The sequence below is a fragment of the Leptidea sinapis genome, chromosome Z, assembly GCF_905404315.1.
Source record: "Leptidea sinapis chromosome Z, ilLepSina1.1, whole genome shotgun sequence".
NCBI lineage: Eukaryota > Metazoa > Arthropoda > Insecta > Lepidoptera > Pieridae > Leptidea > Leptidea sinapis.
Window position 1 is genome coordinate 10,711,201 of NC_066312.1, and position 18,472 is coordinate 10,729,672.

The following is an 18,472-nucleotide window of genomic DNA, read 5'->3' on the forward strand; positions in this document are numbered from 1 at the left end:
AGAACAAGAATGTAGCCATGGGTCGTAATTCAACCATTATTATAATTCATTAAAAAGATTAGAGATATAATGTGAGTTTGTTTTAGTCATCACACAAGTTGATACGCGCGTGCATGCAGTGCTTATAAAAAATTTTTCTTAAAACTATAAGAACTTCACATATGTATATTAGATGTGAATACCCGCTTCGCTGGGTCATTTTTTATTGTAAAGTTATTTGTTAATGTTAATAATATATCACAACTTACTTCAAAATTTTTTCATATAAATATTTATATCCAAAATTTAAAAAAAAAATCTTTTTTTTAGAATAAAGGCTTACATTTGAAAATTTTCTCTTTAGATCATTCTAGATTATTCTAGAACAAGTCAAATAATTTTAGATTAATGATAATTACACGTTTTAAGAAATCACATGTCTCAACCCCCGCATCTTCTTCATAGACTTATAGGTATAAATTCATCACCCTTATAGGTATAAATCTGCAACCACCATAGCACAGTAGACATGTGTCTACTGGAGCCTTCTACTTATACATGACATGACATACAAACACTGTGCATCTGCGACGTGCAGTTTTAGCTGCAAAGTGAAACATGATGTCACAAAGTGACACACTATTATTTTCATATAATATATATATATTTTAGATAAAGGCCAACCCCCTTATTCATAATAGTATGCTAACTTAAAGCATTGCTAATTCTCACTCTGTCTTCGTCTATTAACCTAAGTCAGAATGAGGAAAAACACTCCTAAGCGAGTATTTAAAGTTAGCGAGCAATTATGAATAAGGGGGCAAGTGTCTAAGGCATAAAAGTTAGAAGATTAAATTGAAATCTATCTCGCTGTTTTTCTTATATATTTTCGGTGTTACTTTCGCTGTTATATTTTCCGTGTTACGCTCATGAAAAACTCTATCATTTTATTAATATAGAAACGAAAAGAGAAATTAATGCTCTCAGCTCTAAACGTTGACTTCATTTTTGAGTTTATACAGACAAACAGAAATAGGGAGAGACATTGTTATTATATAAAACAATAATATCAAGTTATGTTTATAATTAGTTTTAAGACTATACTAAGGCTCGTAAGTAGGTCTTTTAATGCGGTAGACATGTGCTATGTAATGTTTATAAACAAACGTATTACATAAGTGGTCATCGCCAGACGCCGGGGTTACATAGAGATTGATTTAGGTATCACTGATTACTACATTATTATTCTAAATTGTATTTAGATTTCTTAATTTTGTTTTTGTTGAGTCATCCAAAAAGGTTTACACATGTTAAAATTCCTAAAAAAAAACGGTGGATACTTAAGACCGCAGAAGTGAAACTTTCGTCAAGGCGAGGTAAAAATTGCGAAATAATGAAATTTCTTTTGTTTCGTATTTATAATGTAATGAAATAATATCTTATATATAAAATCCTCGTGTCCTGGTGTTTGTTACCAAACTTCTCCGAAACGGCTGAACCGATTTCGAAGTCATTCACCTCTAAATATATTTTTTTGATTTTGTTGACACATTTTTTTTATTTTTCTTTTATTATGATTCAGCATTGAAAAATACATGCAACTTCAAATTTTCGCCCTTCTACAATGTACAATTATTTTTGTATCGCAATTTTTATATTATTGTGTTCCATCCACAGATCCGCAATAGAGTTGCAGAATGGCATACGAATATAAGAATTATTGTAGTACGATAATTTTTATGTACGATATATTTGGTAGGTCTGAGAGTCGGTCGTCATCTATTTTTTATGCCGCAAAATAATTCACTCTGATATAAGTAAAATATCGCAAACAAGCAAATCTTGTAGTTGATAAAAACAGAATTATTACATACTAGCTTTTACCCGCGACTTTGTCCGCGTGAAATAGTTACTTTGGGCAGTTTTTTTTATGGGATGCATTGCAACATGCTCTTCAGCTGCTGGCAGCTATCTTCTATGATACAACGGATATCCCTTGTCCCTCTTTAATAGTATTTCCCTGCGAACTTTAATCTCCTATTTTATCCCCATGTAGGCTAAAGTTTCGAAAATGCTCGAACAAATACTTATAAATTACTTCTTATCAAATGCCTGAATACAAAGTTTCATGGTTTCATCTTCGATAATGAACTTCCATTCAAACTTCCACCACTCCATTTTTTTTTCGCAATAAAAAGTTTAGCCAAGCTCTAGTATATCTCTGTAGTAAATTTCATCAAAATCGGTCCAGTGGTTTATGCGTGAAAGCGTAACAAATGAACTAACATTCACATTTGTAATATTGTTAGTAGGGATTACGCTCAAAAACTCATAAATATAAAACAAAATTCTTCTTAAAACTTTGTACATAATACTCGCTAACAACATAAAATATTACGGTCCGTTTTAATGAAAATGTATAAATGTAGGAATTTTACTGGTGACGGGGGCGGAGTAGCGCAAGGCCAGAAATGGAGCTGAGAAAGCGAATCAAGTTAGTCTAGCGATTTATGAATTGAATTTGTCAATGACTTGCTATTTTCGTGGGATTATTTTTAAACGTTAAGAAGATGTTGTGACAAAAATTGAGAAAGGTATGGTGAGATGGTTTGGACATGTCGAGAGAATGAATGAAGAACGATTGACGAAGAATGTGTAAGGCCAGTGTGAATGAAAGTGATGGAAAGGGTAGACCTAGGCGGACGTTTCAAGATCAAATCAGGGACGTCTTGAAAAAAGGCCAGGTCATGAGTACCCTAAACCGGAGAGCATGTATGAAACGAATAATGAAAGTGCACGAAGCGAAAGAGGTATGTAAGGATCGTAGCAAGTGGAAAGAAGTGGTCTCTGCCTACCCCTACGGGAAAGAGGCGTGATCTTATTATGTATGTTATTAAACGTTGTTTTATTTAAAGTTATACTTAATCTTTTAGCACGCACACCGTCACGCAAATTCGACTCCTTGACGTTAGCTCGTTAACTAGACATTTGTATCATACTTCGGCTACCAAGGCTCTTGTAAATCATATGCCTACTGAACCACAACCAATGAACGAAAATTAAATAGATTATCAGTATTTTATATTATTTCAATTTATACACAAGTTTTAAAATAAAAATAATAATTTCTCTCTTATTGTATAAAAATAATTTAATGATATTCAATTACACGTCATTTATTACAATTTTTTTTTTCTACAATGTTAAAATAGCACAACCAATATATTTTTAGAAGGATTATTGTTTTATTACGCCAAAGAAAAATAACTTCTCGCGTGCGTACTAAAGTACACACACACACAGTTTTTTGTTTTTAAATGTGTTCAGTAATAGTAACTGATTAAGCAGTCTTTAGGTACTTAAAAAAATCTTTAAATTAAGTTAAACAATATAATATATACCTATATGATCTACATAATTAATTACACGAAATGTTCAAGTAATGATGGGCAGAATTGCAAGCGAAACATAGCTGTTTTTTAGTAACGGCCGATTTCAATAACGTATCTCTAGTTACGGATACATTGCTGTCATCGTTTAATGACAAGATCTTATCTATCCTATCCTATCCTATAGCTATGTGTAATATAGTTAATATAATTAATATACATTTGTCTACTGTGGTTATAGTCCAATGGTGTATGTCGATAGTTTTTTGAAATGTTAGTGAGCGTAAAAGGATAGATTTGCCAACCTCTAGTAAATTAAACTAAGGATAGATAGGTTATTGAAAACGGCCGTAAATCGACTGTTATAATTGTACTTAATATCTCTAAACCGGACGTCGATGACGTCACATCGTCGCTTTACTACGGTGTGCAAAACAAGCATCACTAAATAATTTCCTAATATTATTATTAATAAATAAACTACGAGTAATTTCTCTGTATTGTTGATATATATTATATTTAAAATAATAAATAATCAATTAAAGCGTCTAAGTTGAGTAAAAAGAGTATTTATTATAGAGACACAGAACAAGAGAAACAACAACAATGAAAACTTAAAAAACGAAGCAGTGTTAGTACGACAATATCATGACATATACCTTACGGTAATGAAACTGACAACTATAATGACGCAACCGGACGTGCGTGAGGGGGTAAAGGGGAAACGGGAGAGGGCATTATGTTTGAGGTAATAGTCGATCATTTATAAATACTGCGATTTAACAGTTATATCAAAATTTTGTCCACTAATTCCTGGAAAATTATTTATTTTAAAAAAATGTAGAGACTTAAAAGATAGTTTTTGTTACGTTATGAACTATGACGTCATAGTTCTTGCTCTTCAATCAAGCGCTTAAAACAATGGCGTCGGTTTGCTTTTTCTAAACAATTTTTTAAATAAGTACTTTGAATTAGGTTTTCATTGATTACTTATTATTTTTAAGTAATATATTAGAATTTTTAAGTAAAGTATTTAGAGTATTCAATAATGTAAGAAGATTCCCAATAAATTATCATTATCAATTTCAAACTTTACGTAGTATATGTTTTATACAATATATAACATTAATATGTCCTCTTTAAATTCGTTTGTGGAAAAAAAACATGGCAGCCATATTTGTTATGATAGCGGTAAACGCTTTATCAAAATTTCATCTGAAAGAATCGGGTTTATGTGATGTTGACAAACAGATAGATGTAAAAGCGAATGGCAGTGACTTTCTGTTAGAGTTCGCTTTGGTCACCCTTCAGAAATGTTTGAAACAACGACGCTAAAATTAAGTAGGTATATGAATAGCTTCACGTGACCCGAAAGCGTTCTGTTTGGGACATTTATTTACACTTAGGCGAATGTTCTAGAACACCAGCTGACTTATTTATTCTTATTGTTTAAATCACGCCATCCTATTCATATGATTGCGATAGATCATATATAAATAAAATTGGAGTGTCAATTTGTAATATTGAAATTATCGTTTTTTACTACATGTATATGAATATGTATACGGTACATGCACCACAATAACATGTTATCCAATTTTTGTCTGTCTATCTGTCTGTTTGTTCCGGCTAATCTCTGAAATGGCTCCAAAGATTTTGACGGGGTTTTTATTGGCAGGTAGCTGATGTAATAAGAAGTAACTTAGGTTACGTATTTTAGAAAAAATATTTTATTTTACAAAAATAAAGTAATGTTGCTATGTCCAAGAAACGGTTTAACTCTAAAAATAATTTATATGGCAAAACAACGTTTGCCGGGTCAGCTAGTTAAATATATAATATAACATATCTCTACTTACTTACTTTATTACGATACCAATATAACTAGATATAAAAGACTAACAATTCAGGTGAGTCTATATGTGTAAAAGAATATTTTTCGAGTCCTATATCGCGATTGTACAAAGAACAATGTCTGTAGATAAAGTGCTTATGAGTCACAGCCATCAGGTGCTGGTCTTGCATCAAAACATCATTGTTCCATGTAACACCTGTTCTAAAACCTTACACAGTTTCGATTGACTGCCTACTGTAAGAACATGCCGAGATTTACTGAGAAGGTGATGCAATAAAAGATGCTGTGATAAACGCGAAAACTTTCATATCTATTATTATTTGATTGGAGTGATTATTCGGTGTTTCCTTTTATGACAATAGGGGCGAGACGAGTTGGACGTTCAGCTGATGGTAGTTGGTACGCCCGGCCTACAATGTAGTTTCGCTCAGGGTTCTTGATAACTCCAAAATTTCTAAGTGTTACTATAATTGCTTTCGTCTTCTTGAGACATAAGATGTTAAGTCTCATTTAATGCAGGCAATGCTTTTCTTGAACTCTGGTATTACTTATATCCAGGTTTGCAACCTCTAATATTAAAAAAAATCTCAATAGGATTAAAAAAGTCGCTTAGGTTCATTATCAAAGGGCATACGTTGAATATATTATATTGGTCACACGAATTCGTAATAAATAATTATAAAAAATATAATAGTATATAGACAGACAAATGACATAGTATTTTTATGGAATAAATGGATGTTATAAGCTGTATAATGTAACCAAAAGAATGACAACCTAATTTAAATAAATGAGACCTATTCACACTACCAACCAACATTCAAAATATATTTAAACGGCATGGGCGTGACTTGACCGCATTGCGATTTCTATTACTCCACTACTTGGTACTGCCGGTTGCCAGTGGAGGGCTTCCTTGCATATAATGCTGGCTAGATGAACCACACCGGTGACTCTTTCGGCCAACTGTATTTCTGCCGGTTTGAAATGTGCCGCAACTGTTCAAATTAGTGGTCTTGCCATATAGCATTTTTTAAATTATAGAAGTATCGATGAATCATTCTTATGCAAATATTATCTAGTACAGATTTAGTATAATGCACTTTACCAAGCATCTTGTAATATTTTAATGAAATGTAGTAACAATGATATATCGAACCATTTAGTCAGCAACAATATGATGAGAAATAGTGAAAAAATATTTGTTTCGCCATTTATTTATTTTTTTGGTAAAAATCTACGCATTTAGCAAGAGCACCTGTGCTGGTATCAAAAATCTTCGTCTTCTTAATGATCAGGGACCTTCGTAAGTACATGACAGTCTCAGAAGAAAAGCTTTTGACACAACACAATAAATAAAATTAATCACAAAAGACATTACACCTCACCACTACTAAGCTCTCTTACAACTCCGCGGTGATCATTGGGACCGCTTTGTTTTTTTTCTTTGTGAGGCAATCAGTAATATAGTTCGTAAAATCCTGACTCCCATTCTATTTTGCTTTTAGTGTCAATTTTCCTACTAATATCTTCCCTTTCTTGGCGTGGGTCCGTGTAGAATGGGATGTCGCTATGCCAACTTAATGACTGACAGGTTTGCCCTGCATGTTTCAGTATAACAACTCTCTCTGGTATCCCTTAAACATTTTATTGAGATAAAACCTTTAGTTGCGAATGGAACGGGCAACTACTAGTATTCTATATTCTTCTATCAAACAGTGTATTCCCTTAACAATGGCAGAGCGGCTTTTCTTATCAGATTTCGTAAAACCAGATAATAGAAAAGAGACCGTTAAACATCTTAAACGTAAGGTTTACTTAATTTCCTTGATAAAATTTACGATAGAAAAAAAACATAAACTTGCGCGACATAACCTTTATCGATGTCAACAAGCTTATTAATGAAAAACTGTTCGGATTCTCTCCCGCTTCACTCATGCTTGCGACCGATCCACGGTTATTGCTCCAACACGGCAGTGGTCTTCAACGTTGCGAAGGTTTTCCATAAGATCTGGCACTGCGGCTTAATATTTAAGCTTTACGAATTTGGTGTATCAGATAGACGTGCAGATCATTCTAGATAAATTGCACATTTCGTTATCGCATCGAGGGCACGCTCTCAATGGCACGATCCATCAGGTCAGGCATCCCTCAGGGCTCAGTTCTTTCCCCGACCTTCTTCTTACGTGCCCATAAGGTACAGATGAGTTGAAAAATATTTCCAGAATATGACCATGTTTTCACAAAATATTAATATCATCGATAATTTTCGTTAAAAGACTTTCATAAATAAAGAATTCAACGCGTGTGGTTCTTTCTCTTTGTAACTTAATCTCATTCTGCTTAATATTTCCCAATAAACGGGCGACAGCAAAGTTAATATTTGAACTTTAAAAAATTTACAAGTGATTTTTTATCATTCTTAATTGAAGTTTCTTGATTTCAATATTATAAAGTTTGCATAAATATTACTATAACCATTCCTAAAAAACTAGGTTTTACTCATATAATTTGTTTTCTTCAACGTAAATACGGAATAAAATAGTTTAAATTACCAAAGAGGTCAATTATTGAATAAATAAGCAACAAGCTGAATGATAATTAAACGGAGCGAGAGCCAAATTAAAAAAAACATGCCAAAAAGCTTACAAAAGCGCACCTTGGGTTCCGACGTCGTTTATCATTAGACTTGGCTTACAAAAAATGAGTTTCTTCCTCAAGTAGTATGAACGAGTGGTTACAATATACATATCTTAACGAATACAAGATAGCATACGACAATTTCATTCTTTAGAAAATGCAAATAAATATATGAATCTACAAATAATTATTACACCTACTTGTGTAGTCTGTGTCGGAAGTTAGTAATAAAATTGTACCTTGCACTTTATAGATATAATTGCTCAAATATAAACATTACTCTCTAATTGTTGCTGGGAAACAATGGGAAACATTGTTCCTAATTGTATAAAAATAAATAAACATAATTCTACTTCATAAGTTGCACTTAATAATCTTCTCAGAGGCGATAGAAAGTATAGTTTCAAGACTTTTAAACTCGAGTTACGTACTTTGCATCCCTCAGTGTAGCGTTCAAAAAATATCTAGTGCCTTAAAAATAGTGGCTTGCTACCTTGTCAAACAATCTATTATTATAGGTAATTAATGACACAAAAATATAAACATAAATTGTCAGATTAAATATGAGATGGTGTGGTAATTTTGAAGAATGTTGGTTACATTGCCTTTAGCTGAGAACTATAGAGCGTAATTAGTATAAACTCCGCTGAAGTTATAGTTAATAATAATTACTACAATTTATATCAAAGGCCTTGAAATAACTAATTATATTAGCATGTGTCTTCATCCTTTAAAAAACATTTTACTTAAATCTTTGAAAGGTTTAAATTTTTTAATAGAAACAATAACGAGACCTGAATTTGACAAAAGGATTTACTTTAAGAGATGTAAAAATGAAAATGCAGGATTGCGGATTCGGTTGAGCACAGTATGGTATGATATGGTGTAGTGTGTGTTGAACTGGTGGAGGCTTGTGCGCAGCCGGCGTAAGGCGGTGTTATCGGAGCGGGGGAAGGCTCGATGGTGGGAGGGCCGGCGGAGCGTTGGTCGCGTAGCGGCGGGAACTTGCGCGTCGCAGTTCGACGCGCCCGCACGTCCGCGTACCGCGCATGCGCAAGCCCGCGCACCGCGATGTCAGCGCACTGACCCTGACCCTCGCCCGCCATGGAATACCAGCACCAGCTGCAGCACCCCGTGACGCCGCTCGGGCCTCCGCCACCGCCCCAGCCCGTGCAGCACACGCCGCTGCCCTCGCTCACGTCCATCCAGCACGCGCACCTCCAGGACGACGACCGCTGGAGCCAGTACCACATCTGGAGACAGCACGTCTTCGTCAACGGTCAGTCCATACAGTGCCAACAGAAACCAACCGTCTGCACCTGTACGAATTACGTACAAGTTCAATTGATGTGATCGGAATTTTAATTAACTATACCATAGTGTCAAACTATCACAAAAATAAATAATTGTGAAGGTTGCTATGAGCCAATTAAGATGGGGATTAAACCGTGCTGCACTTGGTCTGCCAGTAAGTTCATAAAAGGCACGTGCCATTTCTCGTGCTCCATACAAACACGATTATTTTCCAAGCGGATAGAGAAACCTTATAGCACACAGTGACTTCTTAAAATGATCACATAAATCACTTGCAAAAACATTAAACAAAATAAAAACATCTAAGCAATATATAATATAATATTTGCGTAGAATCCTAGTCTCAAAATGCAAGACATAATTTTAATTAAAGTTAAATGATTAAAAAATTGATTAAATGTATATTGTTGTGTTAGTTTTTTAATAGTAAATTAATATGCCGATTGTTTATTCGCATTATTTTATCGGTGGTATAAATGTAGGCCATGTGCTATATTTCCATATTAAAGTAACGTATTCGGAAATTTCTATTAATATTATAAACAAAAAAATGCAACTTAATTGAATGATTAAAAACAATTACTCTTAAAATTTTGTAATACTCTTAAAGCATCTGTTTATCAATTTACGTATTATTTATTTGAGTTTTGTGTTTAATATGGTAAAGTGATTCTCCTAATTTCCGTGTTATTAATAAATATTGGTATAATCTGTTGCATTTGTAGTAATTACTTTCTTAAGAAAAATTACCTTCTTTCAATAATTTTCATTATTTGTGGGTGAATTTGATTATTTTGTTTGTAAGAAAGGGTAAAAGAACTCAGTGGGATTCATCTTTTTTAATAAAATTTGTTTGAATGTAATATAAATAATTCGTAACACTTAAATAAATAATAATTTAAATAGCCTGGTCGTAATTCCCAAGTGTGATGTCATTTATAGGAAAGTCATTTTTGCTATTTACCACATAAACGGTTTTTAACAATTCTTTTGAATTTTTAACACGTTTGTGTAGGACTTTGCTTAACCCAGTAGTAGGCTTCTGTTTTTTTTTAATCCTGGTGTTAACATTATCATTATCACAGTTTCTACAAAATTGGCTACTGTGCCTTTGTAGTTGGTGCTTATGTGTCCATTTAGTATAAAGTTTCGCGTTGTGTTCATAGCTCGATCAATTCGAATGGTCGCTTACTTTCACTTTGAATATTTGGGAAAAAGTTGCGACCTTTTCGCGACTTTCTCCCGTATGCCCGTCCGTCGACTCGCTCCACTCCGCCCCCCCACCTCGTCCCGCGGCCCCCTCACGCCCAAGCACGTGCTTTCTTCCGCATGCGCAGCTACTTTTACTTTTCAAACCAGACAAAGATAATGATATCCAAGCTGAGATCTCGGGGGCCTACCGTACTACTCCACGATTGTTCCTTGTACATATATGCGGTCGGACTCACGTACGTAGTCATATCTCATCAAATAAATATACAATGTCACTACGAATGGTACAACGATAAGGGGTCGGGTCATAGCGACACAGAAAATTAGTAAACAACGATAGCGAGTAGAATAACAGTTAATATTATAAGGTCGCCGTTTGACTTCCGAGCGCTAGAGTCGCTTCCTACGTCACACGCGGAGAGGATAGAGGGTGGGGGGCATACGACAGCGGGGGAGGGGGGACGAATACGTAACCACGTGGACACCGCGAACTACGGCTGTTTGATCAACAGAATTTATGTTAATGTCAAACAAGGTTTCTCTCAATGCCGAATGGTTTTTGTACGTATGCATAATATAAATCTTCGTCATGAAAGCTAGAACCCTCAATTTTGAACATAGTACTATCAACGGTAACGCCATAGTTAAAATTTACATACCTACTTATGAAAATAATAATAATATAATATTAAAACACTTATACACAAATTATCATGCCCCAAACTAGACATAGCCTATGCTATGGGTGTAAGACAACGATATATTTCATACTATATACTTACTTAAACATACATAAATACATATAAACATCTATGACTCGAAAACAAACATCCATATTCATCATATATTTGAATACGCCTACCGGGATTCGAACCCGGGACCTCTAGCTTAATAGTCAGGGTCACTAACTATTCGGCTATATATGGGTCGTCAAATGAATCTAATTTCTTTGTTATGGGTCTGGACCAACTTGTTTTGAGTATGATTTTAATTTAGATACTATTATGAGGGTTTCTCCTTGAATTTGAAGGGTTATTCTCTGTTCATAATAATTTCGTAAATTGCATTAATGCAGATATTGCAGTCTTAAAAAATAAGGGATTCTAAGCAATTATAAATTTATACGATGGACAATCTATAATTGTCTCTAGTTAAACTATAATGATTCTAGTTGATATCCTCTATTTCGTCTTATCTGTGGGGATTTGGCACTAGTATGAGTTCTATAATTTAATCTATAGTAATATTATAAAGAGGTGAAGTTTGACAGTTTGTCAGTTCGTAGGGATAATAATATCTGGATCTACTGAACCGATTTTGAGAATTCTGTTATTAATATCACCAATACTAGTTTATTTGTGAATGTCATATTTATTTATGGAAAATAACGGACAAGACGAGCAGGACGTTCAGCTGATGGTAATAAGTACGCCCTACCAATTACAATGCAGTGTCGCTCAGGATTCTTGTAAAACAAAAATTCTGAGCAGCACTACAACTGCGCTCGTCACCTTGAGACATAAGATGTTAAGTCTTATTTGCCCAGTAATTTCACTAACTACGGCGCCCTTCAGACCGAAACACAATATTCCCCCTAGACCAGGGACAATGTTCCCAGAGTGAAATCTTTGATACAATATTCCGTTCGTGTACGGTATTCAAAGTATGAAATACTAGCTGACCCGGCAAACGTTGTTTTGCCATATAAAGTATAATTCACGCGATAGTTTTATAAATAATAGCCTATGTGTTATTCTGGTGTGTAAGCTATATTATTGTAAAGTTTCATCAAAATCCATTCAGAAGTTTTTGCGTTAAAGAAATTCAAACATATATCCAGACATACAAACTTTGACATTTATAATATTAAATAGGATTTTCCGTTTAGATACAAAATTGACTCAAAAGTAAGTAAAACTTAAATATAAAATCCAGTTTTCTGCCATTATTTTAAATCAACAATTTACACTCTATATGATGGTTTAAAAAAAATTGAGTGAATTGGCTCTTACTTTGTATAAAAAAATTAAACTCAATTAAGTTATCAGTCACACATTCAGTTTATATTATAACCCCCTTATTCATAATGGTCCGCTAACTTTAAACAGCCGCTTAGGAGTGATTTTTCTCATTCTGACTCAGGTCAATAGAAGAAGACAGAGTGAGAATTAGCAATGCTTTAAGTTAGCATACTATTATGAATAAGGGGTTAAATGTTAATGTTACTAGATGCTGCTTTGATTGTTGGGCACAATGTTCTTGATCAGGAAGTAGCAAGACGTTTTATCTTACTCATGAGCCCTTCATCAGGATCAGTGATTGTCCTTCTTAATCCTCTTATCTGGTATCTATTTCAGATAGAATCTTCTTGGAGTAATATTATCAAGTCCTCAGAGACCGTACTATATTGTGCTTCAATATTGTGTAACTTCTAAGTTCTACTGGATAGTCGTTAAATACGAATTGCACTCTAGATTGACATGAATAAAGAATGGAAATAATTGTATATGTAGGTTGAATAAGGCGTTCTGTGATATCCTTGACAATATACGTATTTGTTCAGATATTTTATAAATGGTCGTAAATACCCTCTACATATTGGAGCTGAGAACAGACTTATAAATTTTGTTTAACAATTGGTATAGATAAATGAATAAATCACTTGTTTTGAGCCACTGATACCACTCGACATAAATCTCATACCCCGCCGAAAGAGAAATCTTTGAAGCTTCTTCTCACACCTAACAGGGGGCTATATGACCATTTACTCTACCCTGCAACACCTTTGCCATCGCTTAGGATGGTTTCTTTGCCAATGTGCATTTTTAAGCAAATCGCCTCAGATCATTTATACTTCTAGATAGACTGTGACAGTTGTCGAAACGTCGAAAAAAAGTTATTGAAGTTGACAGTTAACCTCTATTTTGAGCAATGCACACACACTAACCCAAAGTGTAACTGACGCGAGTGTAAGACGTAGCTTGTCACGCACACACATAAAATGAGTAACTATTGCTTACTTTGTACACAAATTGATCTCAATTAAGTTATAAGTTGCTATAGTACCAACTCAAATACATCCTAGCTTGCTACATATACATGCTTATGTGAATTTGTTTGTTTTTTGTTACGTTTTTACCCCTTGCGTTCTACTCTACTAATCAAAGTTAACATACACAATTTTCAGAAAAGAAGAATTCATTTAATCCTGAAATTCAAAACCGGTCTATATATAACGGAAGACGGCAAAAGAAAGTAAATCCGCTCATAGCCTTCGCTACCTGCGAGTGGAAATCCCACCTTAGCATTCTTGTATGTGATTGAAACGAGATAAACACTAAATCCTTGAAAACCGCATCCAAATCAGCTAAGTAATTTTTGAGAAACGCATTGACAACCAGTGAGCAGAGAATAAAAATACGGGTTACATACACTCCGGGAGTGTCAGCAGAAATGAAACTTAAACATTAATGTTGTGCACTTTTGAATATTTTGAAATGATTAGGGAATAATTTCGCACGAATTGCTTGATTTATCAGTAGAAAAGTACTAGTATTTATGTGGCTAAATACAATATACATTTATTGCGCTATCGTACACAAAAATGACAATTTATATTAAATAAATAATTTAAAACTTCAGAACTTTTCCAATTGTTTACATTAAAAATATTATCTCTCTGAAAAATCAACTTTCATTCATTATTTCAACGTCTGTCTTACGAATTTTCGATCAGGTCACGTGTCCTGACGCGAGTTTAACATTTTATACACATCCCATGAAAAGTGCTGAACTAAAGAAGTTTTCAATACGAAAATCTGAAAGCAATTTCAAGAACTTCCTATAATATTTAAAATAAAATATTGCTTTACGTAGCGCTACCCCGTCTACAAAGTTGGCGCAGTTACTACGTCATTTTCCTTAAAAATATTGAGCCAAACAGGCGCGGTATAATTTGACTCTGAATAATATAAATTAATTATTCAATCGATCGACTACTATCACAATACAACTAATACAGCGCTAGTGCGCTAGGGTTGGTACATACAAGTACCAGTGGGAGGCTCCTTTGCACAGGATGTCGGCTAGATTATGGGTACCACAACGGCGCCTTTTTCTGCCGTGAAGCAGTAATGAGTAAACATTACTGTATTTCGGTCTGAAGTGCAACGTAGCTCGTGAAATTACTGGGAAAATGAAACTTAACATCTCAGAATTTTTGGGTTTTTCGAGAATTCTAAGCGGCACTGCATTGTAATGGGCAGGGCGTACCAATTAGCATCAGCTGAACGTCCTGCTCGTCCCGTAACTTATTAACATAAAGACGGATGACGCAGACGGTGCGGCGTAGCTAACTTTACTCGAAGAGCGACGCTAGTAATATAATCTTGGCAGCGTACGGTGTGGCACTCAATATTTTTGTCTTCCCAAGATTGCTTAGCGGCCGTGTAAATCGCGTGTATGTATGCGTGCGTTGATTCGGGCGCTCTAGTTTATTGTTAAAGTACGATATCGTGCTATTACTAACTTTTCACCACAGATTATAGAAACTATCGCGTAGTACTTTCGGACTTACACCTGTAGCCTTCGCAGCCTGGCCTAATTGCCGTTAAGACAGTCATTTAAGTCGTGTGATGAAAATCACGTCTTGTATGTTTATCTTTCATCCATTTAAATCGATGTATCAAATTAAAATACAAGGTATATTTAAATATGATACAATTTTTACTTTCAATATTTTTCATTCAAATTTAATTTGTGTAATTAATCTCAGAAGTGAGGGTTACCACTTTATAAAAAAATAAGTAACGAATTGGTTGTACTCATATTGTACTCTACATACAATTGTTCTCTTACAAACCATTATATAATTAAAACCTGAGCACCCAGAACAAAATGTATTATTAAAAAGATAATCTGTTAACAATGCAGCAGTAATATGTAAGTTAAGTAGTTGGAAGTATAATAAATAATTTTGTTAAATAGGTAAACACACTTATTACATTGCGTATTCAACAGTGTGTTAGCTCTACGCTTTATACGAGACGAGCAGGACGTTTAGCTGATGGTAATCGATACGCCTTGCTCATTACAATGCAGTGCCGATCCGGATTCTTGAAAAACCCAAAAATTCTGAGCGGCACTACAATTGCTCTCGTCACCTTGACATATATGATGTTAAGTCTCATTTGTAATTTGTTCCCAGTAATTTCACTAGCCACTGCGTTCTTCAGACCGAAGCACAGTTATGCTTACTCATTACTGCTTCACGGCAGAAATAGGCGCCGTTGTGGTACCCATAATCTAGCCGGCATCCTGTGTAAAGGAGCCTCCCACTGGTAAAACGCTGTAACGCTATTGAGAGTAAAAGTTATATCTGGTTCAGTAACTTCCGCAACTTCCGCATAAAGTATAGTAACGCCCCCCTCTCCCCGTACCGCTCTAGCTTGTAACATAGAACATCTGCAAGTATTTCCACTTTTACTTTTACACAGCTTCGCTCTATCGACTCGCTAATTACGATGCGTGCCGTTCTTATTACTTACGAATCACTTCCTATGCTATGTTGTAAATAACGATATAGCTAAGGGTGGAATAAGGACTCTACATTTATATTATTAATATAAGTTTTTTGATTTCTTTTAATTGGGCAACTGTGGTTGGATCCTCAATTAAATAGATTAAATTAAATTAACTTAAATCACCAGCCCTCTTGCACAGGATGCCGGCTATAGTAAAATTACTGGGTAAATGAGATTTAACATCTTATGTCTCAAGGTGTCGAGCGCAATTGTAGTGCTGCTCAGAATTTTTGCTTTTCAAGAATCCTGAGTGGTATTGTATTGTAATGGGCTGGGCGTATCAATTGCCATCAGCTGAACGTCCTGCTCGTCCTGTCCCTAATTTTCATAAAAAATATCAAAATGGATAATGATAAGGGCACATGACAAGCAAGGCATATTTTGTTGAAAATAATTAATACAAATATTTTACATATCCCGAAAAATGCAATACTGATGAAGAAATCTGCCTTATTAAGAACTTACTAATGTGATTAATTTGTAAGTGTGTTTTATCATCAAAGGATAACTATATTAAATAATATGAAACATGTATCAACATTATTTAAGCAATGGTAGTTAAATAATAAACAGTTTTGTAGATAATTTATGCGTCTTGATGAAGCCTCTTGCTGCTATAGAGCCGATGAAAACAGGCCTGGTTTATTACTTTAGTCTGCGTGACAAGCTACGTCTTACACTCGCGATTTGTATGCCACTTTGTGTTAGTGTGCGTGAACTGCTCATAATAGGCGCAAACTGTCAACCTCAATATTTTTCGGCGTTTTCACAGCTGTCACAGTCAATCCAGACGAATAAATGCAAGCATTGACGTTCTACAGAATGGGAAATAACAGTTCGTTAGCTACATTATTATGGATAATACTGTTTGTATCACATAAGTACAGACAGAACAAACAGCAAATGTGCTCAACAGAGCGAGGTAGTAAGTACCTCGAGGTACTTTACGTCAAATCATATAGTCACGTTTTATAAGGCGCTCGTATGTCTATTATGAGTATTTATAACATCACGTGCACTATAGTGCAAATACAATTATGGTTAATTCAGATTTTACGTATGATTTGATCTCCTCTTCGTGTTTGTCTAACTTTTTAATTAGAAGTGGTTCTGTACCGGTGTTGTGGTTTGTAGTTTTTTATTACCATCCTAATCTTTTATAGGTTAACATAAGGGGGAGCTAAAGGTAACTTTTTATTATGCGTATTAACCCTTTTAAATGTAAGGCTTGGATAGTGTTTCCAGATGTGCATTCATTAGTTGCAACACTTTTAATTGCAAATTTCAATCGCGCTCTATTACGTACCTATATATGAGATACTAGATGTTTCGCCCGCTTCGCTGAACGAATTTTAAAAGGAAATAAATTAAATTCTATTCATCTTATTAAAAATAAGTACCCATAAATCATCTAGGATAAATTTTGCATCGAATGGTGGTAGTTTCATGTCGATACGATCAGTTGTTTAGGCGTGATTGAGCCTCAAACAAAGACAATTTTCACTATCTTAATCTTATATGTATATAAAGTACGTGACACCTTGTTTGTCCGCGATGGACTCCTAAACTAATGAACGGATTTAAATTGGGATTACTCCATGGAGTGCAGTTTGGTCCAACTTGAGAGATAGGATAGTTTTAATTTCGATTTGGTACCCATAATTATTTTTATTTTCAATATTTGTTTTGTATGGAAATATTTTCTATGACAGAACTTAGTGACGCACGATTTGACAGTTCCGCTGTGAAACAATTTCAGTATAACAACAGGGAGCATTTTTTACGAAATAATTCTTGGTGTTTTGAAATATTATTGGCAAATTCCTGTGGCACAGTATTTTTTTTAATTATCTACAGAAAAACGCCTGTCGAGTCATCTAGTATAGATATATATGGTTACCACAACTATTGATGAATGAGAAAAACAAAAGTAAACAATTAAAACGTTATTGATAATGAGTGTGTGTAGTGTAAAGAAAGTATCGCTACGTGTTGTTTTATCAGTGACGTGTTCGTCACGTTGTGTCGTTGTTCCGGTGTTTTTATCAACAACAACAGTGGAGGCATGTTACCGGTATAACAGTACCCTTCAGAGATTATGTAAACACAACTACGCTAACATATAAACAAAAGTGGAAGTGTCTGTTTGTAATATTTTTATATTTTTTTCGTAATTTTCGTTTTTACGTATGGTTTCTGTCTGTTTTGGTATTGACGGCTGGAGCGATTGATGCGACTTACACAGCTAGCTGTTATACGGAATAATTGGGATTTTAAATAAAAGGAATATAGGTGCGACGCGTAAAAATAATAATAATATTGACACACTCTTACATAAACTCTCTTGCTTCAAACTAGGCATATGCATGCATAGGCATGCATAAATGCAACTTATTTAAACCATACATAAATACATATTAACATCGATGACTCGGAAACAATCATCCATATTCATCATATAAATGTTTGCACCTACTGAGATTCGAATTCGGGATCTCTAG

The 18,472-nt window shown here is 34.5% G+C and overlaps 1 protein-coding gene across 14 annotated transcripts in view; it reads left to right on the top strand.

The window, feature by feature from the left end:
• LOC126979075 (thyrotroph embryonic factor) overlaps positions 1-18,472 on the top strand; it is a 192,414-nt gene that overhangs the window by 155,661 nt on the left and 18,281 nt on the right. For 2 of the 14 annotated variants that reach the window (XM_050828278.1, XM_050828280.1), the window contains exon 1: positions 8,953-9,142. The exons of 5 other annotated variants lie outside the window; for them this stretch is intronic. In XM_050828278.1, coding sequence (XP_050684235.1) covers positions 8,968-9,142 — 175 coding nt within the window. In that variant the 5' untranslated portion in view covers positions 8,953-8,967. Of the gene's footprint in view, positions 1-8,918; positions 9,143-18,472 lie in introns of those variants that run through there. 7 more of the 14 variants (XM_050828267.1, XM_050828269.1, XM_050828268.1 and 4 more) reach the window with 7 other exon arrangements.